This window comes from Ipomoea nil, unplaced genomic scaffold, assembly GCF_001879475.1.
Source record: "Ipomoea nil cultivar Tokyo-kokei standard unplaced genomic scaffold, Asagao_1.1 scaffold1043, whole genome shotgun sequence".
NCBI lineage: Eukaryota > Viridiplantae > Streptophyta > Magnoliopsida > Solanales > Convolvulaceae > Ipomoea > Ipomoea nil.
This window is the reverse complement of record NW_017617471.1, coordinates 11,888,102-11,912,218: the sequence shown is the minus strand read 5'-3', so window position 1 is coordinate 11,912,218 and position 24,117 is coordinate 11,888,102. Positions and strand designations below refer to the sequence as shown.

Below are 24,117 nucleotides of genomic sequence, written 5' to 3'. Positions count from 1 at the left end.
CGAGAAAATCAGCCTGCGACATCATGTGTATGTAGTAGAAAAAGAAATTTGTCATTTTCCTTTCTTGCAATGCTTGAGTGGTAAATATACGGTTATTAAGCATTTTCCTTTCTATATTTTGTAAAGATTTCTGAATTCTTTTGTGAAAGCCGGTTTGAGGTTTCTTTTCGACATTATGCAAAGATATCTGCACATAACCCAGAACACAAAACGCAATAACTTACACCATATTTGCCTATTTACTTGAAGCTGCAATCTATATAAAACCTCTGACAAAATAAAAGCCAAAATCTATATATATTTACACAGATCTTCGAGCCAACCAACATTGTCTTTTAGGGAGAATAGTATAATTCACAGTTAGGCCTCCTCAAGAGGTTGTGCCATGCCCTTAGGGGACTAAAATATTGAATGGTTACAGCGTCACATTCTGCCTTGTTCCTTGCAAACAAACCTCTAGCTGAGAACAGTGTTATTTCGGTTGAGTCCATGTAATTCTTGATTCGCGATGCAAATCTGCCTTTACCGGAGAAGCCCATTCTGAAATACGAGTCCTGATTTACATGGGCATTGGTTTCAGCTGGCTCGGCTTCCAAAGAAAACTCTTGTTTCAACGATGAGGAATGAGAATCGGGGTGTGTGTACGTTTCCATGCCAAAGGATTCCCAGTCGACCTGTTGCAGAATCCCAGCAGCTCGTTCTGTAACAGGAACATGATACTCCTGTGATTGCTTATTAGCCGCTAATCTGTCAACTTGTGCTTTTAGCTTCTGTAATCGATCACCAATTCTTTCAGACACGGCATCATAGAGCTTTCCTCTTGATATGTTCTGCTCCCCCTCCGCAGCAATAAGGTCATCAAATTCAATGGGATCACCAACAAGCACAGTCACCTATAAAGTTATCAAATTGAATATGATCCAGAAGCTGGTATATTACACTTAAGTGTTTAAATTGACAAAAACTGTTGGATGCTAATAAAATAAAACAAGATAAATAGGGCAACCACCTAAATCATTCCCCAACAAAAAAAGATCTCTTTAGAGCACAAGCACATACACACAAAACATAAAATTAGAATGCTTAAAAAATGAAATCTAACTGTGTCAGTTTGTCCCGGTTCCTTAGGATGCTATGATCAGCATTCCTGAAAGACCTTCATAATCACATATCAAGAAAACCATAATATTAAATCTCCCCCCATACCCATTTTTCATGCAAAAGAAGGATTGTTGTGAAGTGGTCAGTATTTACAACTTTAAGCAGCTACATGAGCACAGAGACGTACCGTCTTGCCAATCCTGGGAAACTTGGCTCCAATAGGCATTATTTCTTGCATGCCAGTATGCACAAATGGGACAACTATTGGTATACAGTCAGCATCCAGGACCAACCTATCAAAATATTAGCAGATCTCTTAGCTCTTGAATACATGAAAGAAAAAGTATAAGGTTGACTGAAAATGAACCAACCACAATCTGCACTCTGCAGAAGTGTGGCTGATAGAAATAGAAGGAAGGGACTCTAAAACCAGTTTGTTTGTGTCACCACTGTACTCCTTTGTATAATCAGACTACCCAAGTCTCAAACCAAATCTGATAACAAGACTGTTTTGCATATCAAACTTAACAAGGAAGAAAATAGCAGCCTTACTTGAATAACAATGATGGATGCTATCTTCTAAAGGGTTCAAGCTCAAATTCCTCTTATTTATGTTTGTTCTTTTAGGGGAGGGGGATGGATAGCGAAGATAAAATCATTCTTCTCATGGTCATGCGAAGTTGCGAACTCCTATGCTTTACTGCTTTAGATTAAGGCCCTGTTTGGTAAAAAATTGGCCTATAGGCCAATTTTGGCTTATTTGACCACTATTAATTGTTTGATTTAGTTAAAATATCAATATAAATGTTTGATTAATTAGCTTTTTGCAACTCCAAAAGGCTAAAATTCAAAATGCTACTCCAAGTAACTTTTTCAATTAGCTTTTTGAGAAAAGAAATTATACCAAACAACTATCAGCTAACAGCTAATTTACCAAACACTTTTCTACAATCAGCTAATGTTATCAACTATTTATACCCTCTAATTAACACAATCAGCTAACAACTAACAGCTATCAGCTAACAACTAACAGCTATCAGCTAACAGCAATTTTACCAAACAGGGCCTAAATATTTTTAACAATAACAGGAATTTTGAAGTTTTTGTAATTAGCATCCACTTTCACAAAATATTTACCCTTGGTCCAATAATCATACCTTCCAATGCCTCTTTTTGCAGAACCCATGGTTTTCCCACCATCTCGAGAACGACTACCTTCTGGGAATATGTGAACCCATCCACCACGGTTGAGTTTTGAAATAGCCATGTCCATACCCTATGGCAAAGCAAAGAAATAGAATTAGCAATAAGCTCTGAAGTGTCTTTGTCCATGTGATGCTCTGAGAGACACTTGAGAGTTCCAGAATATAAAATGATTTGATGACAAAGTAGAACAAAGATACTTCAAATACAATGCATGATTGTTCAATAGGTTAGAAATGCCAAGTTTTACTAATTTATAAAAGCATAGCAAAAGCAAGAGTGCAAGTTGGTTCGCATATTTTTGTGACAAACAAAATACGTATCTCATAATTTCATTTGGTAATCTGGTGATATTATCTCAAAATTGTTCAGAAAATATTTAGTTAGCTTTTTGGTTCTTAAATAGTCATAAGACAATATGAAATTGAGACTCATATACCATATCACATACAAAACCTAACCGGACAAGGTTCAAGCCACCATCATATGAGACTAGAATATATCTAAACTAAAAAATTACAATCAATCAAATATATTTACTCTAAAAAGCACTTAACCATGAAAAGACATGCTTCAGTGTTGATAGAAGGCTTACAAATCTATATTCACTAATACATCTCCAGAGATTATAAGCCACAAACTTTCAAAGACATCAGATATGAGAACTTTTAACTTTACATTTACTAAATATAGAGTTAACATCCCCCGCCATCATATGAGCACTGAAAGTACCTTTTGATAAATTCCATCACCACGGGAAACTGGTAGGACTTTAACAGATTTGAAGAATGCCGACGTTGCTGGATTTTTGAAGCATCGATCGGTTGCACATAGTGTCCATCTTAAAGTTTGAGCATCGAAAATAACACTTGGAGGAAGCAATGCAGCAATGACCAGTGGATCATCCATAGAAGCAACGTGATTGCTGACCTAAAATTAGTTCAAGTGCAATTTTGAATCACCACGAGGCATAATATTGAAATAAGAACAGAATGTGCAATTTTTGGACACAGACGTTTGATCCCTATAGTTGTTAAATGACAAAATCTTACTGTAATTAAAGGCTTGTCCCCTGGCCGATTGAGCACAGCATGATGTAATTTCTCAGCACCATATATCTGTAATGATTGCTAACTTACTCTCCTGATAACAAACAATTCCACTACCATTTATCTAAAAGCAAATGGGCGTAAAACTTACCTGAACTTGATTAAGGCCATGCATAAATACATGGCAAACATTTCCAAGAAGAGGAACAGCAACAGCTTGAAGCATACGTGTCAGGACTGAATCAGTTTCTGGATCCACATCCTTGCTAACTGCAGGCATAAGATCCAATATTGTACATTTAACAAAAGGAAAGGATGAAGAAAGGACAAGTACTGAAGTGAAAAGATCAGGCACATAATGGAATTAAAATTACATAGACAAGATCACAAGAATTCTATAAGCTACGTTTAAAAGAAATGTTGACTATTAAAAGGCAAATACCGAGGCATAATTGCACTAAACTCTTTCAGAATATGTTATCAAATTCACTAACTGATTCCATGTAGTTTAAATATTGTTTATTATACAAGGCATAATTAAGAGCTTGGAAACCATGGCACCAAAAGTGTTCTATATTGATATAGTTGTCATCAGGAGGCCCGCAACAGTAACAATTCACCTTAACCATACATGCAAAACAGACCAATCTTCTGATTCTTCTCTCAACTGAGATTCCTTGTATATTATTATTAATTCTTCTCAAGATTATTTTGGCATTTTATTTCCCTGAGTTTGCAACTATACTTTGTTATTTTTCAAGTTTGTATTAATAGAGTACTAAATTTATTCAAAAATAAGAAAATTAAAGTGATCATCTTCGTATTAATATTTAATATGGACAATGAATTTAATCCAACTCCCAAAAGCCATAACAGGAATTATTAATGAAGGAATCATTAATGAAAAGCAATAATACCGATTAAATACCCTACAGTGCTACATTCCCTAGTTCCATTGGGAGCAGTTAATAGAAAGTAAATGCTTTTGAAACAAATTTGTAGCTAAATAGACAGCGTGATCTGATATATAGAGTAAATGAAAGGCATCAGGACCAGAACCGACATTTCTAGAATCACATATTCAGCAAATACTGAGATTCCAACCATGTTGATGCATATTCGACAAATTACAGGGGCAGAGATAGACCTCTTTTGCGGTAGAATTTGGAAGACGAAGGCAGAGACTCCTGACGGAAATCGCTAAACCGCTGGGCCCATCTCTGCACAGTGGAGGCGAAGTAACCGTCTGATATCTTCGGGCGGCGACGGTGGTGATCGACGGCGACTCTGAGACGGTCTCGGAGGCGAAACTGCAGCGATCGAGCCTTGTCCTTCCACAGATCCACTCCACTCTCTATCCATCTGCCAGAAACCATTCTCAATCAGCTGAAAGCTTCTCCGATCTCCACCCTTTAGATGTGCTATGAGAAAGAGAACTGATCCAACGGTTTTTTGCAGAAATAACGGCGCAGTGAGATTTGAAGTGAAGAACGGTTAGACAGTCGGCTAGGTTTCTTGCTAAAGTGCGCGGGGCTGAATTTTTCCCTTACCAAATGGATAATGAGCTAAATATCAAGGCGGGTCCCGCTGAATACGTGGCAAGAGAACTAGAGAAGTGGACTATCAATGATGCCCACCTTGATGTCACACGCAGCCTAAAAGACAAAAGTGAATATTGTTTCGAGGACAAAAAAAACCTTCGTCAAATTATATAATCTAATCTTTCTATGTTTGTGATATGAATCAAATTTTTTTGGGTAATATTTGTATGAGATCGTCTCAAGGGTCTCAATATGTGAGACGGATTAGATCTTTGATTAATGAGTTAAATCTTTAACTACATTAATCAAATATTTGACTCATTTCATAAATTAAGACCCGTAAGACGATCTTACATAAGTTATTATCAATTTTCTTATATCTATGTTTGGAAAACAAGTCTTGAATAATACTTCTTACCATTAGTAATGTCTTAGAAGGTTTTTTGTCTCATCTTACCGTTAATAATGTCTTAGAAGATTTTTTTGTCTCAACTCTTAATGAAGGAACAAATAGTTTCTCTTTTGTAAAATAAATATAGAGTATAAAATATTTTGTACATATCCATATCCTGCCGAGACAGAATTTGTAACTTGTTATCCTCTTGCCTAGCAAGCAATGTCTTATCTACGTCTATTTCTTTTCCAATCGAACTTCTCCAAGCCTTTGTCGATCTATTTCCTTAAAGAATGGGAAGGGAGAAACCAATAATGCTTTCACCTTCGACAATCTAATCTATATGCAGAGGTGTATATAATAGAAGGATTTGGCAGAAATATGTCAAATTGTCCCTCTAAAAAAGATTATTCCATAATAAATGGACAATAATTAGGAGAGGTGCGCCAGTGGCTCATTTTAATAATTGTTCTAAACTCGAAACTTATTCAACATATTTTATAGGAGACTCACAACAACAATCACAAAGGAATACAAAAACGATCCATTGCATCCGCGTGTGATTTTCGTTGACCGGGATTAAGTTGTATGGTAATGAATCTCATATCTAATTTCTCCACATGTCAACAAAATAAATGGGAAAACTTACACCCAACATGGGTGTTGTAAGTTGTAACCACTACCATTCCCAACTCATTTATGGACAAATATTTCAATGGACTTCATCAAGGGACTACTTAAAATTCGAGAAAAAAAAATTGTAATTTTTGTTGAACAGTTTGAGCATTAGACTCATGTTCCTTTCTACTAAGAACCATCTCGGTCAAGAGGAAGGATCCACAAGAATAGAGCAAGGCGGGCCCTTTCAAGAGGAAGGATCCACGATTGTTGGGCAGTCGTGGATTGAGAATAGTAGGTCTCCACGACGTGATCCACGATCGTGGAGCCTTCATTGATTGAGAACAGAATGTTTCAACGACGCGATCCACAAGCGGGCCACGGCTCGTGGATGCAGAGCAGCGCGAGAATTCAAAGTGCATTTTGGAGGAAAAAACTATTTAAAGCTAGATTAGATATTTTAGTGACATCACATTATCATTTTACAACTTTTCAAATTTTACAATTTAGTTCTAAGCTAGGTTTTCTCTCTCTAGTCTCTCAACTCTTGAATTGAAGATCTCTTGGTGAGGGAAGTTTGACACACTTCTCAATCTAAGAAACAATTGTAGATTGAATCTCTATTGCAATCAAGTTTAGTAATCTTTACTTGCTTTCTTACTTTAATTGCTTTGCTTAGTTGATCCTTGATGCAATGATGATTCTCCAAGCTACAATGAGTGGCTAGACTTTTAATAGGAATTGAATTGTGATTTTATTGTAAGGACTGATTTGATCCATCTATTTGGGTAGATCAATGGTTGAAGGTTACTGAAGGCCTAAAAACAAGGAAAAAATGGACGATGTCAGCTTTATAAATATTACAAACATGAAAGTTTGCAATAATTATAAAATAAACGTTGTGTGTGTGTGTATTTTTTTTTTTTTTTTTACTAAAATCATAAATCATTGTTGAACATTGATGATTTGTCCTCACCTTTTGCTGTTATTCTCATTTTGTGTGTGTGTGTGAGGGTTCAAGTGAGAACATGTTCTGAAGAAAAAAAAAAAAGTGAGGATGATCTGATATATCCATTTGGGTAGATCAACGCCAGAGAGTTACTGAAAAATAAAGGAGAAAATGGTGGGGTTAATTTTACAAGTATTGCAAACTTGAAAGTGTGTAATAAATATAAATTGATCTCGTGTTGTGTATGTGTGTGCGCGCGTGCGGGCACGTGCGGAATGCAATTAGGAATAAATCAATTTAATTATGTAATTTTTTATTATAAATTTATCTAAATATGTACATAATTAAGGACTATTCTAATCATACAAAATTTTATTTTTAATTGTATATTATTAAAATATATATCTAATCAAGTATATGAGAAATCTAACTATATTGTACATTTTAACATTTTCTAATTATTTATTTAAATTCATAATAACATAACTTTTTCGTGTATTGGATGCGTGAAATACTAGGTGTACTAACAAAATGAATGCTTTAATTCTTATATTGAAATTATAATAGTTTTTAAATTTGCAATATTGTATTTAATTTAAAATTTAAATAACTTTTGTAGACTCTTTTAAAAAAATTAAAGTGCAAAAATTATTAAATGATCATAAATGTTTGTAATATAAGACCAACAAAGTCTAAAAAAGTGTGATGAAAATCATTTTTTTGAAAAAACCAATGTGGTTGCATTTATATATGAATTGAAATCGAGTCAGGCGGGATCCCATCCCAGTACATAGCTGTAGAATAATTAAAAGCATCTGATGCTAAGTCGTGTGCCATAACGTTCTGTGATCTAGGAATAAATATAACTGAAACGAAATTAAAAGTAGCTATAAGGCGTCTGCATTCATCAAGGGCATAGCCAAGATAAGATCGAGGTTGGATAGAAGACTCGAGGTTGGTTCGCAACGTCTGACAGTCCGTAAAGATTTGAATCAATTGTTCACCACGTTGTTTGAGCCATGATAACGCTTCCTTACATGCTAGGGTCTCGGCCATAAGAGGTGAGAAACACGCTTGTGGTGGCACACAGTAAGCTGATACATATCTTCCAATATGGTCTAGTAATAGGACTCCGGCTGTGGCTATCTTCATATCTGCATTGTATCCCGCGTCCACGTAACATTGCTTCGGGTATGCGGAGTGTTCCTGGCGTGTGGACGAGTGTGGCAGCGCTGCTGGCGAGACAGTCGCAGCTGCCGAACTGGGCAGTGGGGCGGCAATGATCTCGGTCGGCAATATAGCAGTGTGTTGGCTTGTGCGTTGGGCGGTGACACCACGTACTGCTAGCCATGCATCCACCATGGTTCGAGTTGATAACACAACTCTTCTCGGCAAGTGTAAGCATGCATCCCATACTGCTCCGTTCCGGGCTCTCCAAATATTGTATAGAATTCCAGCTGCAAATAACATTTCATTAGAGTCTAGAACATTCAAGATTGTCCTAAACCATTCATGAAAAATATTTGTGGTAACATGGGGTAACGGAAGGCCAGATTGGGTCCAAATGGACTTTGCATAATCACACAAGACCAATGAGTGCATAACATCCTCATTTACTAATCCACACATGGCACATATCGGATCAACATCCACTCTCTTTATAAGCAAGTTGTTGGTTGTAGGAAGGATATTACTTATAGCTCTCCATAAAAACATTCTCCATTTGGGTGGTATTCGTAGCTTCCATATAGCGTCCCATTTATCAAAGCCCGGGCTACTCTCATAAATACCCACTACGTGCCTGTATCCACTCTTGACCGAGTAGCATCCATTGGGGTCATCATACCAATACCATGTATCATCATATTCCGGGGAGATAGGTATTTTCAATATTCTTGGCACATCACTTGGGTCAAAAATATCAGATAAAATATATGGGTCCCATGTACCAGTCGACTGATCAATTAAACCAGAAACCTTTGCATCTATTAGTTGTGGCGGCATCTCCGTTTGGATCATAGGATCCATTTCATCCTGTAACCAAGGGTCTTTCCATATTTGCGTTGAGTTACCATTTCCAACCCGGCGTCTTACCCCACCAATTATTAGGTCCTTGGCTGCCATAATACTCCTCCAACAATAGCTAGGATTATTCCCTAGACATGCTTCATTAAATGGGCGGTCATGAAAATACCTAGCTTTATAAATGCGGGCCACCAAGGACTCAGGATTGGTAAGAAACTTCCATGCTTGTTTTCCTACCATAGCCAAATTAAATGCTCTTAAATCCTTAAACCCCAGACCTCCATATTTCTTTGGGATACATAGTTTATCCCAAGACTTCCAATGAATACCACGGTCCGTCCCTGAGCCCCACCAATATCGGTTCATTGTGCGCTCAATAGCAGAGCAAACAGATATTGGCAACAAAAATACACTCATTGAAAAGGTAGGCATTGCCTGGGCTACACTTTTCAATAAAATTTCCTTCCCAGCTTGCGTTAGGAGCTTCTTATTCCATGAGCCAATTCTCTGTTTGATTTTATCTTCAATATAAGCAAATGCTATTTTCTTATTTTTCCCCACAAATGCCGGCAACCCCAAATACTTTCCAAAATTCGGAGCCTGAACCACCCCAAGGGTCTGTGCCACTATATCCCTATCAGCCCCACTAGTATTCTTACTATAGCAAATACTAGATTTCTGATAGTTGACCATTTGCCCAGATAAGCTCTCATAAGTAGCCAAAATGTTCTTAATTTCAGTAGCTTCCTGTACATTCGCCTTAAAAAATAGTAGACTGTCATCAGCAAAAAACAAATGGGAGACCGGGGGCGCAGCTCGTGCCACTCTACATCCATGAATCAAACCATTAGCCTGTGCCTGCTGTAATAATAGAGAAAGGCCTTCTACACAAATGATAAACAGATACGGGGACAAAGGATCTCCCTGTCTGAGACCACGAGTGGGCAATATTGCCTCCGTAGGCGACCCATTGACCAGAAACCTGTAGGAGACTGTGGTAACACACAACATGATCAAATCCACCCACCTCTCATCAAATCCTAAGGCTTTAAGCATCCCTTTCAAAAAAGGCCATTCCATACGATCGTATGCCTTAGCCATATCCAGTTTAAGAGCTCCCCATCCACCAATACCACATTGTTTTCTATTCAAAAAATGTCCCACCTCAGCTGCTACTAAAATATTATCAGTAATTAGCCGATTAGGGATAAAAGCACTCTGTGTGTCTGAAATAATACCTTCCATCAGGGGTTTCATTCTCTGCGCAATCATCTTGGCCATCACTCTGTAAACAACATTACTTAGGGCTATTGGCCGTAGATCCGAAATTAACTCTGAGGCATCTTTTTTTGGGATTAACACAACATTCGTTTCATTCAATGCAGAGGGGATAGACGCATATTCAAGCAATCAACAATATAATTTGCCATGTCACTTCCCACAATATCCCAGAAGTGCTGATAGAAACCTGGGTTCATTCCATCCGGACCCGGTGCTTTATCTGGGAACATTGCAAATAATGCAGCCCTAACCTCATCAACCACAAACGGTCGAAGCAGTGCTTCGTTCTGCTCATGCGTGATCTTTGGTACTACCCTTTCAAATAAATTATGGCCAGACACAGGATTACTAGAACTAAACACATTGGCAAAATAATCCATAACCACATCCTTCATATCATCTCCTTCAACCCAATCCCCAGAATTATTCATAATACGAGATATTGAATTTTTCTTTTTTCGGTGAGAGGCATACCTGTGATAGAATTTAGTATTGGCATCCGCATTCCTGAGCCAATGCTGTTTCGCTCGTTGTTTCCAATATGCATCTTCCTGGGCCTCCATATTACTCAATTCCACCTCCATGCGCTGGAATTCAGTTAATGAGTTTGTATCCATTCGTCCCCTGAGCCGCAATTGTTCTCTCCGGAGATTTTTAATCCGCTCACCAAACTTATGATACCGGTCTCCTCCCCATTTAGCCAAACGATTGCCACAATGTGCAATACAATCTTGTAAACCATTCCCTCTTCTCTCATTCCACGACTCCTCCACCACATGCCTGCACCCCTCATCATACAACCATGCCATCTCAAACCTGAACTATCGTCTGTATGTCCCCCCTCTTCCCATCGGGTCATGAATACCTAGGAAGATGGCAGAATGATCCGACTGTCTCATCAATAGATTTGTCACATTTGCACCTGGGACTACATCACTCCACACATTCGTAGCCAACACTTTATCCAGTTTCTCCTCTATCCATCTTGTCGTGCCCTTACCCTTCTCCCATGTAAACTGATATCCATTCATCGGCAACTGAGCTAATCCACAATAGTCCAAGACCTCTCCAAACCCACGCAGAAGAGAATTCGGATGTGGATTACCCCCCCTCTTCTCGTACTGGAATAGAAGCTCATTAAAGTCTCCAATCATAACCCATGGTAGATTAGACTGTGACTTTAAGGATTTAATGAGATTCCATGCCTCCCTGCGCCTATTTCTCTCTGGATAGCCATAGTAACAAGTCATTCGCCAGTGTGGAAACCCAACCATACTGATTTCCATATCAACATAATTCTTTGAGTAAGTTATCAGTCTTGCTGTGCTATTTTTCCGCCATAATAGTGCTATGCCACCACTTAATCCACGTTCACCCCCCGGCTCAACATAAAACAACCCCTCAAACCCTAACTTAATTCGAACATGTTCCGCATGATCCCTTCGTACCTTAGTTTCCATCAAAAATACAAAATCAGGCTTTTTCCGGGACACTACGTCCTCCAGTTGACGAACTGTCTGTGGATTGCCCAAGCCACGACAGTTCCAGCTTAGTGTACTCATTGGGTCGGGCGGGCCTGGGAACCAAGACCCGCCATCTGCAAGTTTTTTGACACATTGTCATGCACCACCTCCTCACTCACTGGTACAGTAGCCCCGGTGATGAAAATCATTTAAAATACGGAGTATATTATAATTACTAGTATTTGTCCCGTGCGATGCACGAAAAATATGTTATAAAAATATATCATATATGAGGTTTATTTATATATAAAATTTTTGTTATTTAATAATTATTATGTGTGAATTCCTATGATAAAATTATGAACATAAATATATTTACAATTAAAATAATATTTAAGGTGGGTGATTACTACAATCTTAAACTATATAAAAATATAGTACATAGTATTTAATATTACAAATTTTTAAGAACTTAGTAAACTACAATAGTAATTGAATTACAATTTTAGAGTCACCACGGATCAAAATTTTTAGACCTTTGAGATTTCTAACTCTAGATGTAGCAACATACAATTGACCTTTAAAGACCAAAATCACAATCTTAGTTCGAACATTGATTTTTTCTTCCAAATACAATCGAATTAAGTGTGTAATCAATAAAAGTTGAGAACTAATAATTCGAGAATATAATCTTAATGTTACTAAGCCTACTTCACGTCAATTAAGTTGGAGAGTGTTGTTGGATAGTATCCGATGAATCCACGAATAACGCATCTTTGTCTCCGTAGTCCTCAATATGCACATCAACAATCTTAAATATTAGGCCACCTAGCTATGCCATATATTAATTTCAAACTTATGAACTTTGGGGTTGCATGCAATAAAAAGTATATTTTAAATATACTAAGGGTACATTATATATGTATGTAAGGTACTTTCAATATAAAAATAATGTATTTTTAATATATTAAAAATGTATTTGATATTCATGATCCATACAATTATGTGGACCATCGTTCACACAATAATTTGACAGTAGCAATTGAAATGTAAATAAATAAATAAATAAATAAATAAATAAATAAATAAATAAATATATATATATATATATATATATATATATTAGAAATTGTCAATGGAAATTATTATCATCATTATTATTGCAATTATTATTATTATTGTTATTGTTATTGTTATTATAATTAACAATATTATTATGGTCTTGTGAAAATTAAATGTTGATTATTACTATTTAATTTTCACAAGACCATATGGCTTTATTATATATAGGATATAGGATTTTAACAGTTTACAAAAATGGATCAAATACACCAATTTAATAGTTTTACTTTGTAGTAGTTGGATTAAATAGGTGGTCTTAAGTTCGAAGGAATTTAGGGTGTGTTTGGTTCGCACATAGGAATTGGAATCGGAATCGGTATCAAATACTTGGTAATGGTAATGGGTTTTGGTTAAAGTATTTAACATGTTTGGTAGTAGGGTGGAATAAGAATGGTTACTAATAGTAGTGCTTGAGAATGAATAAGGGAATGAAACCCTTATTGTATTTGGGTATGGTTTTTTCAATTGATAGGGTATTCGAAACCCATAGTAGTGTTCTAAAAACCTATCAACCAAACAACAACAATCACTTTCATACCCATTCCTATGGATAAAATCCACCAACCAAACATACCCTTAGATTTTTTGGACTAAAAATGTTTGTAAAAGCATAAAATAGGTATTACCTTGTAAAGAATTCAAGGTATTTCAGGAAAAAAAAAAAAAACTATTAGTATATAGTCTCTAATTAAGAATAGTATAGCAACTGTTATTAGCACGAAAGTCCTTATAAGTTGTAATACGCCCTATAAAAGGGAGACTTATTTGGACTAATAGAGAAGCAGAAAATTGATCCTAACACGGGCCTAGGGAGTTTTTGGGTCTACTTCAACCAAACCTAACACATATTTGTTCTTGTAACACCCAAAAACACTATGGGGTCATTTACTTCATTCCTTTGTTTTTCCATTTTCACTTTTCCATTTCTCTATTTCTCAAGTTTTCCATCTCCATTTCTCCATTTCTCCAGTTTTCTAATTTTTATTCCTTATTTCCAGTTTTTCATTTCTATAATAATAATAATAATAATAATAATAATAATAAAAGAAAACGGAAAACAGATGAAGACATAGGGGGAATAATAATAATAATAATAATAATAATAATAATAATAATAATAATACTCCAATAAAAATCTTACACCAATAAAAATCTTACACTAAATAAATTATAAATGATTACAAAATAACATAGGCAATAATAATATGTATAAAAATACAAATGTGATTTTTTGTGCAAATAATAATAATAATAATAATAATAATAATAATAATAATAATAATAATAATAATAATAATAATAATAAAACTGAAAAAAAAGGAAGACGTAGGGAGAAAATAATAATAATAATAATAATAATTTCAATACACCAATAAAAATTTTACACTAAATAAATTATAAATGGTTACAAAATAACATACGCAATAATAACATGTATAAAAATACAAATGTGATTTTTTGTGCAAATAATAATAATAATAATAATAATAATAATAATAATAATAATAATAATAAAGAAACGGAAAAAAAGAGGAAGACGTAGGGGAATATAATAATAATAATAATAATAATAATAATAATAAAAAAGAAGAAAGAAGAAAGAAGAAAGAAATGGAAAAAAAGAGGAAGACGTAGTGGGAAAAAAAAAAGAGAAGAAAGGAGAATGGGAAGAACAAAACACAGACAAGCGCCGCACGCGGTATCGATCCCAGGACCTTACACACTGTTCATCCGGTTTATTATTCACCCGTGTCTATTCCTCCATTTGGAGAAAGCTTTTTATCTATTCTCTAAATTTGTATTAGAAGTGGAAGAATGGAGATAGAGATTGAATTTGAAAAAAAAAAAAAAAATTAATAAACAATTTCTTCAATTTTTATTTTTTTCACTTCGCAATTTCTCTATTTTCTGGAAAATCCTCCATTTCTCCAAGCTAGTAAACGACTCCTATATTTCTTTTCTTCTCATCATTCACAATCGTTCGCTTTTTGGCTGTGAGTGTGACATTAATCCATAAAGTATGTATCCATGCCAATGGCAAGGGATTCCCATTTGGGAAATTTTTCTGTGTAATATGAATAAATGGTAATTTTTAATATATATTAAATGTACATTATTTATATATTAAATGTACATTATTTAATAGTATATAAAATAATGTACCTTCAATATGTATAAAATAATGTACATTTAGTATATTAAAAATGTATTTTATATTCATAATTCTTACAGTTGTGTGTACCATGGTCAATGAAATAGTGATTGTTCCCATTCCCTCTCAGTCGACTTGTTGCAAAATCCAAATAGTTCGTTCAATAGAGAGTCGTTATTGCATAGACCATGGTCCACACAGCCGAGTGGACCACAAATAAAAAGTACATTATTTGAGTAATAAAAATACATTTTGTATAATGTACATTCAGTACACAAATAATTTTTTTTTTTTTATTTTTTATAATTCACATAGCGTTGTGTGGACCCATAGTCCACATCAATTTTTGCCATCAGTAGGGGTAACACGACACTACTGTAACAGGACAAGCTAAGGTCTAACCCACCACCACATGAGACTAACAAATCTATATTCACTAATACTTCTCTAGAAATTATATGCCACAGATTTTCAAAGACACCACACATGAGAACTTTACATTTATAAAGTACACAGGTTTTAAAATTGTTTCCTTATATATATATATTTTTTAAATATCATCCGCAAATACAAACCAGACCAATCTTCTCTCAACTGAGCTTCCTGAGATTAAATATTTGTGTACCAGTATATGTATACTAATAACCAAAAAAAAAAAAAAAGAATATAAATATATATCACATCACTAAATTCAAACTATATATATAACCTTGAAGCCTTGTTTAAGTGGCCAGAATCTTGATTATGAGTTTGAACCTTACTAAAAGTTAAGGAGTACATACTTTTGGCCAAATACTATTAAAGTGAGAAATTTCTAAGTCACATTTACAAGATTCACACTCTATGCCTGAGTCTTCATCATCACTGTCAATGGGACCCCACCAGTTCTTCTTACAAAGACGATGTTTAGTGCAACAAACAGGTTTTGGTTCCACACACAGAAAATTACGTAGCCAAATCATATTGATGATGTCTACTAGTTTTCGACGAGCTTGTCTTACTTCCTTTCTACTTTGCTTTGACTCCTTCATTCTACTCAACACACTGATTCCATCTTTCTTATGTTCTCCCCCCAAATATATTGAAATTATGCAAACTGCATACTTAGATGCTACATGCCCTGCATTTGCTGCCTTCTTCAAGCACTCAAGTGCATACCCTCGTTCCTTTCTATGCAAATAATCGACCTGCAAACATGTTCATTACTTTATATTGATTTACTCTATTTATTACTCCGTAAAGAAAATGTATATACAATGCTAATGGAATCCAGTGCATTTTGTACCGAGTACAACCAAGTAGCAGTATATGTTGTTTGCAGTATACTGGTATTGTAAACTCAATGCAGCTAGAATGGTTGTACTTGGTACAAAAGTATTGATGTGGATAAGGTATGATGATAAAGTAGGGATAGTATGTGTACCACTCCTCTCCTATATAATGCTTCTAAATTTCCAGCATCGACACACCTCTGCAAGAACAAAGATCTTTTCCTTTTATTTTCTGCAGTTTCTCGTTTCCACCGAAAGATTGGGATCTTAGCAAGTGATGCATGTTTATATACCAAGTTATCATCACCCAATTCATTCCATTCCCTACAGCTGTAAAACAAGAGATATTTGCACATGTAAGATATAGCTATTATAGAAGTAATAAAACACAAAATTTATGAAGTTACTATACAATGTAAAAACTTAAATGGCAGAGGCTTGAGAATGAGGGTTTAAGTTTGGTCTTTGCTGAAGGACCTTGGTTTTTGCCAGATTTGTGGGCCTCACCAAGAAAGAAAAAAAAAACAAAAACAAAAACAAAAACAAAAACAAAGCTGCCTCGCGTGAGGCACAAAAATCTTTACTTTTTAAAAATTTTGTTTTTGTTTTTGTTTTTTCCCTTCCCTCCCATTTATCTTTCCTAGTCACACCTTAAAAACTCCTCAAAAAGTATAATTATTGGGGATGCTCTTAACCAGTGCAATTGTGCAACTATGCAAAAAAAATCAAGGCAATATGCAATTCATTCTATTTTAAACCAAATCATTACTGCGTTTTGGTCAATATCAATAACATCATCCTATCCCTTTGAAAGGATAAAATAATAAAAACCCATCAAATTATTGCAATTCAAGAAAACAAAATTCCCATTCATGTATGTATGGGTAATGTGTACCTTAATTTGGCATTTAAAAGATCACGTAATGAATGAGAAGCTACCCTTGCAAGAATATTGACAACTAACTCTTGAGGGAGGGAATGAGTAGATGGAACAATATGACTTAATTTAGTGTTGTAAGCTCTCCTCTTTCTTCTATCTCCTCCCTGTTTAACCATACTGTTTGCAATTAGAAACAAGAATTCAAACAATGTGGAGCCTTACGTGCCTTTTAAATACCTTTTAAGGACAATGTAATATATATATATATAGTATATACTCTCCTAAACACACTAGGAGTAGGAAACACAATTCTGGAGTTTTGGCGGTTGTATCCTAGCAGAGGAGGAGGATTCCTAATTTCATTAGGAAAGCGTGGCCAAATTAGGAAACAATGTTTCATGTTTTCCTGATGCTTGACCAAATGCTTTGAAACAATTTTGCAGCTCAATAAACAGCGTGATGGGATAAAGTTTAGTGTAAAGGAAAAGCATAAAATTTCTAGAATCGCAAAGCTTCTAATACACGTTCAGCAAATACTGACATTCTAACCATGTTGACGCATATTGAACGAATTACAGGGGTAGAAATAGACCTCTTTTGCGGTAGAACTTTGGAAGACGAAGGCGGAGACTCCTGACGGAATTCGCTAAACCGCTGGGCTCATCTCTGTATAGTGGACACGAAGTAATCGTCCGAGGACTTCGGACGAAGACGGCGGTGATCGGCGGCGACTCTGAGACGGTATCGTAGCAGAAACTGCAGCGATCGAGCCTTGTCATTCCACAGATCCGCTACACTCTCTATCCATCTGCCAGAAGCCATTCTCAATCAAATGAAAGCTTTCGGCTTCTCCCCCCTTGAGAATTGAGATGTTAAATGCCCCCTATTGCAATTCTCCATATTACATTGCATTGCAAATTCATTATTTTAACAGATACTGTACATCATTTTAATACATAATATATATTATTTTAATTCATAATATATCGCATTTTAATTTCATAATGTCCATCATTCTAATTATATAATTATGTAAATTATAACTCACACAATAATTTATCATGCGAAGTGGATCTTAATTTACGATATAATTTACAAATCAAAATCAAGTGAATAGGATTTGGATAATTTAAACCCAATTAAATTATTATGTCAATTTAGAATGCTTAGGCATTTTCTTTTTAAGACAGCGAAACCTACCATCTTTTTAGGTGTAATTAATTTCGCCTTATGACTTTCTAATAAAGAATCATAATGAGATAAACCAATAAAGAATCATAATGAGATAAACAAATTTAGTTTAAATTAAGGGATAAGAATTGTCATCTTGATTAAGTTAGTGGGATCATGTTCCTAGAACCACTGCGAAAGTAAATTGCGAGTGTTACAATTAACAAAGGCAAATTAATTGTGCGAATCACAGTTCAAAATGACGTCATTGAATTTTATGAGTTAAAATAATATGCATTATGAGTTAGAATAATATACTTTATGTGTTTGAATAATGTACATTACGTGTTAAAATAATATACTTTATAAGTTAGAATAATGTACATTATATGTTAGAATAATAAAACTTTTAAAATAAAATAATATATTTTATGAATTAGAACAATGTACATTATGTTTTAGAATAATGTATATTATATTTTAAAGGGAAAATGGTTAAATAGGCCCTCGAACTTTAGCTTAAAAGTCAATTAGGCTCCTAAATTTTTTAAAGGTGCAATTACACCACTCAACAATTCATGTAAGTGCAATGAAGCTCAAAAACAAATTAATGACTGCTATCACAGGTCATTAGGGTTTAGACCACCTTCCGTCGAATTTTCCGGCAAAAAAAAAAAAAAAAAAAAAAAAAAAAGTGACCGGTGAAATTTTCGGCAAATCTAGGTCAGTTGCTTGTCACCTTTTTTTGTTGAAAAATTCACCGGAATGTGGCCTGAACCTTAATGACCTGTGATAGCAGGTCATTAACTTGTTTTTGGGCTTCATTGCACCTAAATGAATTATTAATGAGTGTAATTGCACCTTTAAAAAGTTTAAGAACTTAATTGACTTTTAAACTAAAGTTCAAAGGCCTATTTACCCTTTTCCCTATTTTAAAATAATATACATTATAAATTAAGGATAAGGGTCAAATAGGCCCTCAAAGTATACCTAAAAGAGCAATTAAACCCTCCATTTATAAAAAGCTCCAATTAAACCCTTCAACTTGTCAAATTAGTGCAATTCACCTATTTTATCAGTAACCTTCCAGTTAATGCTGACTAAGTAGCCACATGGACTAATTTTTTTATTTAAAAAAAAAAAGAAGAAGAAGAAAGAGAGAGAGAAAACGTAACCACGCCGGAGAGCCGGGGACAGAAGCAGACGACGGAGGCTTCCAGCCTAACGACCTCCCCAAATGCCTGAACAAAATCAAGAAACTTCAAAAAGATTTCCCACTTGGTCAGCTACTCAGCCGAGCCCAACGACCGCCGGAAGACTGGAGCTATTGCTTCCTCGTCTTCGACTTCGTCAAGAACGACATCGCCCAGTTGCCCACGACTGCCTCATCGATTACAAAAATCCCCACAAACCCTCGCCTGGTAAAGGAGGATCAAAATAGCACTTGAAACCGGCCGCGCCATGGAACACCTCCACGAAAACTGCGTAATGTTCCAAACCTTTAGCTCCCAGTGCGTCATCTTGGACGAGGAATTGAACGTCAAGCTATCTTACGATGTCTTCCCCAAGCTAAACGTGAACAAAACCATAGTCAAGCTTTAGAAAGAGGATCCGACGTTAACGCCTGAAGCCGTCACGAGTTTCTATCGCTGGCGTCGGAGCTCTTCACGTCGTACTCGACCACGAAGGAGAATGACACAAGCTTGTAGTCGCGAATAAGCCAAAGACCAACGCCACCATCCTTATCTTTGTTCGCCGCCTCCATACGCCGGAAAGTCGCCGGCTATCACCCGCGGCCAATCAGCAATCTGATGACCATCCCGAATAGCTGCCGCGATGAGACGACCCTAGCCGGCCAGCCCTACCATACGATTCCTTAATTGAACGGCGCAGGTAGGTTACATTTTTTTTCTTTTTTTCTTAAAAAAAAATTGTAGTCCATGTGGCATTTTATGTCAACATTTACCGGAAGATGACTGGTAAAATGGGTGAATTGCACTACTTTAACAAGTTGAAGGGTTTAATTGGAACTTTTTATGGAGGGTTTAATTGCTCTTTTAAATATACTTTGAGGGTCTATTTGACCCTTATCTCTATAAATTATAAAAAATGCGTACACAAAATCTAATCTCATAATCTTTGACTTTTTTCCCATGTTTTTAGTGGGCGCCTCCAGTCATACACTGTCCCTGGTACTCTGGGAGGGCGATTTTACCCTTTTTTTCTTGTCTATTTTTATGTTTTCATGGAGCTCACATAGAAGAGATTAGAGATGAAAACCATGACGGTCGGCCTTACGGGATCAATCACCTCTCCGGCTTCTAAGCACTTCCGGGACCGACAGTCTCCGGTCTAAGATATGCAATCGACAACTGAGAGGGAGAATTTGCGACGAAATGGCCTTCAATACATCATCGCCAATCAAATTCGCCTTCTTCTTCTCCCTCTCTTTTGCACTAGCTTCCCGCTCCACCTCCGACGCCGCATTCTTTCCTAACTTCTCAATTCGCAAGCTCAATCTCCGTCGTTTTTCTTCTCTATTGCCGTCGCCGGAACAGGCTGTCCCCAAGGCTACACCGGCTGACTTGCTGGCGCTACTGGGAACAAAACAGCAGGCCTCCGCTATTAGTGCTCGGGAGGCTCAGGAACTCCGTGCCTGCTTGAAATTCCTCGTTCCTTTAGTTCCTAGATACGAGTCCTCGCAAGCTTGGAGCGCGCTGGGTTTGGAATTGAGTGGTTCCAAGGGCAGGCAAGAGGAGAATGAGCTTGTTTGGTGGCCACCGGAGCCGGTGATGGAGCTGGCACGCCTTGCCGTTGATTCAGGTGGTGATCCCGGGTCTATTCATTGGGCACTCGATCCTACGGTTATCCCTGTGAGTTCACTGTTATTACGAGAAGAAAACCACTCATATAAGTGTTCTCTTTAATTAGCAATAGAATAAATTTCAGTTCGACTATTAAAAGTTTATAATTAGATGCATAACTATGTAATTTGTATCACATTTGGTTATGCTGTCCAATTTTTCGGGCAACTATTGCTGGAAGTGCTCATTCAGAATAAGTAAATGCAGTGCTCCTTTTCGGAAATGCTCCTTCGGGAAGAAGCAAATGCAGTGCTCATTCCGGAATGAGCACTTCCGGCAATAGTTGGTAGGAAATTGGATGGCAGGATTAGATGTGATACAAATTACATAGTCCTCACCTTTTTAGAAAATTGTAATAATCAATGACCAACTGTGATTCATGTATAAGGGACCAAAAGTGAAATTTTCTAGCAATATTACAGTTACTGCAGGAGTGCCACTTTCTGATGGAAATGTACCCTTTTAATAAAAAAGGGAAAAGTATTATGTTGATATCTTTATGGTTCTATGAATTGTGAATGTTAATCAAACTATGAAACAGTTGAGATTACTACTATAAAGATAGAAATCTATTTGACACCTCATTTTGGTCCACACTAGCTAGTGGCAGCTTCTAGACTTTGATGTGTAAAATGTAATGCTTTTACAATAACAGGTTCCTGATGTCGAAGGGTCGAAGAAAAATCGGTGTGAGCTGACTAGAACTCCTTATGGGAGACATTTCATAAATGAGGTCAGAAGTCTGCCACTGCTGCTATAAATTCTTTATGGCCATACCATTCCCTTAATCTGCATGTTGATGTGTATTTAATCATTTTTTTTTTATTAGGAGATAAATTCATACCTAAAATTTTTGTTTGAGATGATTGTCAGTCGAGGCCCTGAGGTAGGACTGAATGTGTCATTGAATCGATATGACCTCTTTCATGGTCATCTCTTTCTTGCCACAGACTCTCGAAGGCTTGGTATTCTGTAAGTTGCAGGTCTCTCATTGCTTCTATATTATATTTAATTTGAAATAAAGATCTGATAATGATACTGATGGATTTATAGTGCCATAGACAATGTTAATGTACTTCTCTTTCATTTTATTATGGTTCTTCTTTTTAATTCACCATCTATTTACTGGAATGGCAAGATTAGGGAGATCAAATGGAGTCTTTTGTTGGTGTTAGGTGAAAGAAATGGAAGAAAGGAGACCACTTTCCATTGTTTGACTCTGATTGTTGTCAATACAAAGTGCTAACATACTTTCATTTCCACTATCCTTTGAGCTCAGATACTGAGATACCCTTCTTCCCAGAACCTTTCTACTCTAATCCCCTCTACCAAACTAGTCTCTGCTTTTGCTTCTCTTTATTATTTAGAATAGGCACCACACTTCCTGCCATCCTTGTTAATATTTCCTCATAAGTGTAACAACACAGAACCTATACAGATAGTCAGATACACAGCCTTTTTTTCTTTAATTTGTACTCATAGCTGATAGCTATGACAAAGAAAGAACTATTAAACTGATATGTAATAATGTATTCAATTATGTAGAAAAAAAATCATGAACCACACTTCTTGCTCTGAAGGAAATCAGCATGTTTAATGATTTCTCTGCTGATAGATTGGACTTGAAATCTGTTTTTATCTTCAGTTGGTCCACTTTTTCTTTGGTATGCTCGCTCATCAACTCATGCAATAAATTATTCAGGTTTCATGCTAAAGAATACCTGGCATATGATGAGAAAGTATTCCCAGTCAATATGGGCTACTGTCAAATAGGTAAGTATATAACTGCATCTCTGTTTGAGTTCTTTGGGGTTTCCTTTACATCCTGAACCCCTTTTTACTTTTAATCTACATTTTTGTATGTATTTGTGTGCATATATGTGGGGTACTATAGTTATTATTACCAATTTTCATCAGGGTCTAATGTGACATATGATGATTCAATCAATTTACGGAACATATTGTGGCTGGCTCCTTTACCAAGTGAATCCACAAAGGAATGGTTGGCACCAGGTATCTCTGTATCATGAAAAAAAAAAAGAGATCTTGTTCTGAATTTGTTGATCTTCATTCCATTGTTATGTTACCTGAAGATTTTCTTAGCTACAAATTGAATATTGATGAATCCCTGCCTAAAACTTTTGCAACTTATTTATGTTACTGCCTGCAAATTTATCCCATTTACCAGATTGACTGGTTTATTTGTGTACAATCTTTATCCAGATATAATATTTGCTTGTCCTAAAATTGATAGGAGTCCTTGTAGTCTTGGATGCACATCCGGATGGTGTCATATATCGGGACCTCATACCAGAGTACGTAAATTTTGTGAGGACCCTTTATGAAGGTTTGTGTCTTCTCTGTAAAGTAGCCTTTCATTCACCTCATTGTCAAAGCTTTGCCTTCCTAAGGTTTTTGCTGTCTATTAGATGATTTTGGGCAGGTTGTAGTTGATGTTAACTACTTAAATGTGGGAATTGAAGCTCCCGAGTTTCAGCTTTTCATTTGCTGACACTTTCCGGAGGTAGACAGCTCCTTTTCCCACACTATCTGTGAGGTATTGGGTAGTGTTTATTGCTTATAGAGAGTCTGATGGATATTTCTTTTCCTAGTGCAGCTCCACATTTTTTTTTTTTTCATTTTTGATGCCGTTGTGCTTGAATGGATGATGCCAGAAAGAAGACATATTAAACTTGAATTTCTTGCTGCAAAGGTACTCAGCCTGTGGGATTACTGAATATCATACATTTTTTTTGTTTTTGTTTTTGTTTTGTTGGTACAAGAATATCATACATTCATACTTATTTAATTGTATGAATTTGTATGTACATATTATCTAATTGACCTATGCATTGAATAATGATCCTCCAATGTGCAAATAATGAATCTGTAGTTAAATAATAAACCTTTCAAACCAGCTTGTTGGTGTACAAACATGATGTAATGTTTTTGTTCAATTTGCTGTGGATAGTAGTGAGAAGTGTTAAAGAACCTAATTCTCATATAAGGAACCTAGTACTCAATAAAAACAAGG

General features: G+C 35.9%; 3 protein-coding genes across 6 annotated transcripts; 1 reads left to right on the top strand and 2 right to left on the bottom strand.

The window, feature by feature from the left end:
• Positions 1–206: 206 nt before the first annotated feature.
• Positions 207–17,917, bottom strand: LOC109181968 (tafazzin). 3 transcript variants are annotated; one of them, XM_019331955.1, is made up of 8 exons: positions 4,501–4,888; positions 3,505–3,623; positions 3,357–3,422; positions 3,037–3,234; positions 2,259–2,377; positions 1,289–1,394; positions 292–893; positions 207–235 (listed from the first exon to the last, which is right to left on the bottom strand). In XM_019331955.1, the coding sequence occupies exons 1-7, from the start codon at positions 4,727–4,729 to the stop codon at positions 336–338; spliced, it is 1,395 nt and encodes a 464-aa protein (XP_019187500.1). In that variant the 5' UTR covers positions 4,730–4,888; the 3' UTR covers positions 207–235; positions 292–335. The 3 variants fall into 3 exon arrangements, with proteins under 3 accessions (XP_019187500.1, XP_019187501.1, XP_019187499.1); XM_019331956.1 differs by lacking the exons at positions 207–235; positions 4,501–4,888 and adding an exon at positions 17,642–17,917 and having other exon boundaries at positions 276–893; XM_019331954.1 differs by lacking the exon at positions 207–235 and having other exon boundaries at positions 276–893.
• Positions 15,585–16,618, bottom strand: LOC109181970 (putative F-box protein At1g67623). The gene is made up of 2 exons (XM_019331957.1): positions 16,322–16,618; positions 15,585–16,085 (listed from the first exon to the last, which is right to left on the bottom strand). Exons 1-2 carry the CDS (start codon positions 16,523–16,525, stop codon positions 15,666–15,668), a joined length of 624 nt encoding a protein of 207 aa, XP_019187502.1. The 5' UTR covers positions 16,526–16,618; the 3' UTR covers positions 15,585–15,665.
• A 2,483-nt stretch (positions 17,918–20,400) lies between the features above and the next one.
• LOC109180990 lies at positions 20,401–23,943 on the top strand. 2 transcript variants are annotated; one of them, XM_019330728.1, is made up of 8 exons: positions 20,402–21,092; positions 21,739–21,816; positions 21,913–22,055; positions 22,786–22,856; positions 23,001–23,096; positions 23,338–23,430; positions 23,513–23,607; positions 23,701–23,943. In XM_019330728.1, the coding sequence occupies exons 1-7, from the start codon at positions 20,616–20,618 to the stop codon at positions 23,593–23,595; spliced, it is 1,041 nt and encodes a 346-aa protein (XP_019186273.1). In that variant the 5' UTR covers positions 20,402–20,615; the 3' UTR covers positions 23,596–23,607; positions 23,701–23,943. The 2 variants fall into 2 exon arrangements, 1 of the variants encoding a protein (XP_019186273.1); XR_002054142.1 differs by lacking the exons at positions 23,338–23,430; positions 23,513–23,607; positions 23,701–23,943 and adding an exon at positions 23,197–23,326 and having other exon boundaries at positions 20,401–21,092; positions 23,001–23,163.
• The last annotated feature ends 174 nt before the right edge of the window (positions 23,944–24,117 follow it).

Coding starts and splice junctions, on each gene's coding strand:
- LOC109180990 (XM_019330728.1), top strand. CDS start 20,616: ATGGCCTTCAATACATCATCGCCAATCAAATTCGCCTTCTTCTTCTCC. Junction 21,817..21,912: donor GGAGACATTTCATAAATGAG/GTCAGAAGTCTG, acceptor TTTTTTTATTAG/GAGATAAATTCATACCTAAA. Junction 22,857..23,000: donor TATGGGCTACTGTCAAATAG/GTAAGTATATAA, acceptor AATTTTCATCAG/GGTCTAATGTGACATATGAT.
- LOC109181970 (XM_019331957.1), bottom strand. CDS start 16,525: ATGTGCAAATATCTCTTGTTTTACAGCTGTAGGGAATGGAATGAATTG. Junction 16,086..16,321: donor CATTATATAGGAGAGGAGTG/GTACACATACTA, acceptor ACATGTTTGCAG/GTCGATTATTTGCATAGAAA.
- LOC109181968 (XM_019331955.1), bottom strand. CDS start 4,729: ATGGTTTCTGGCAGATGGATAGAGAGTGGAGTGGATCTGTGGAAGGAC. Junction 3,624..4,500: donor CAAATTCTACCGCAAAAGAG/GTCTATCTCTGC, acceptor TTATGCCTGCAG/TTAGCAAGGATGTGGATCCA. Junction 2,378..3,036: donor GTGATGGAATTTATCAAAAG/GTACTTTCAGTG, acceptor GCTTTGCCATAG/GGTATGGACATGGCTATTTC.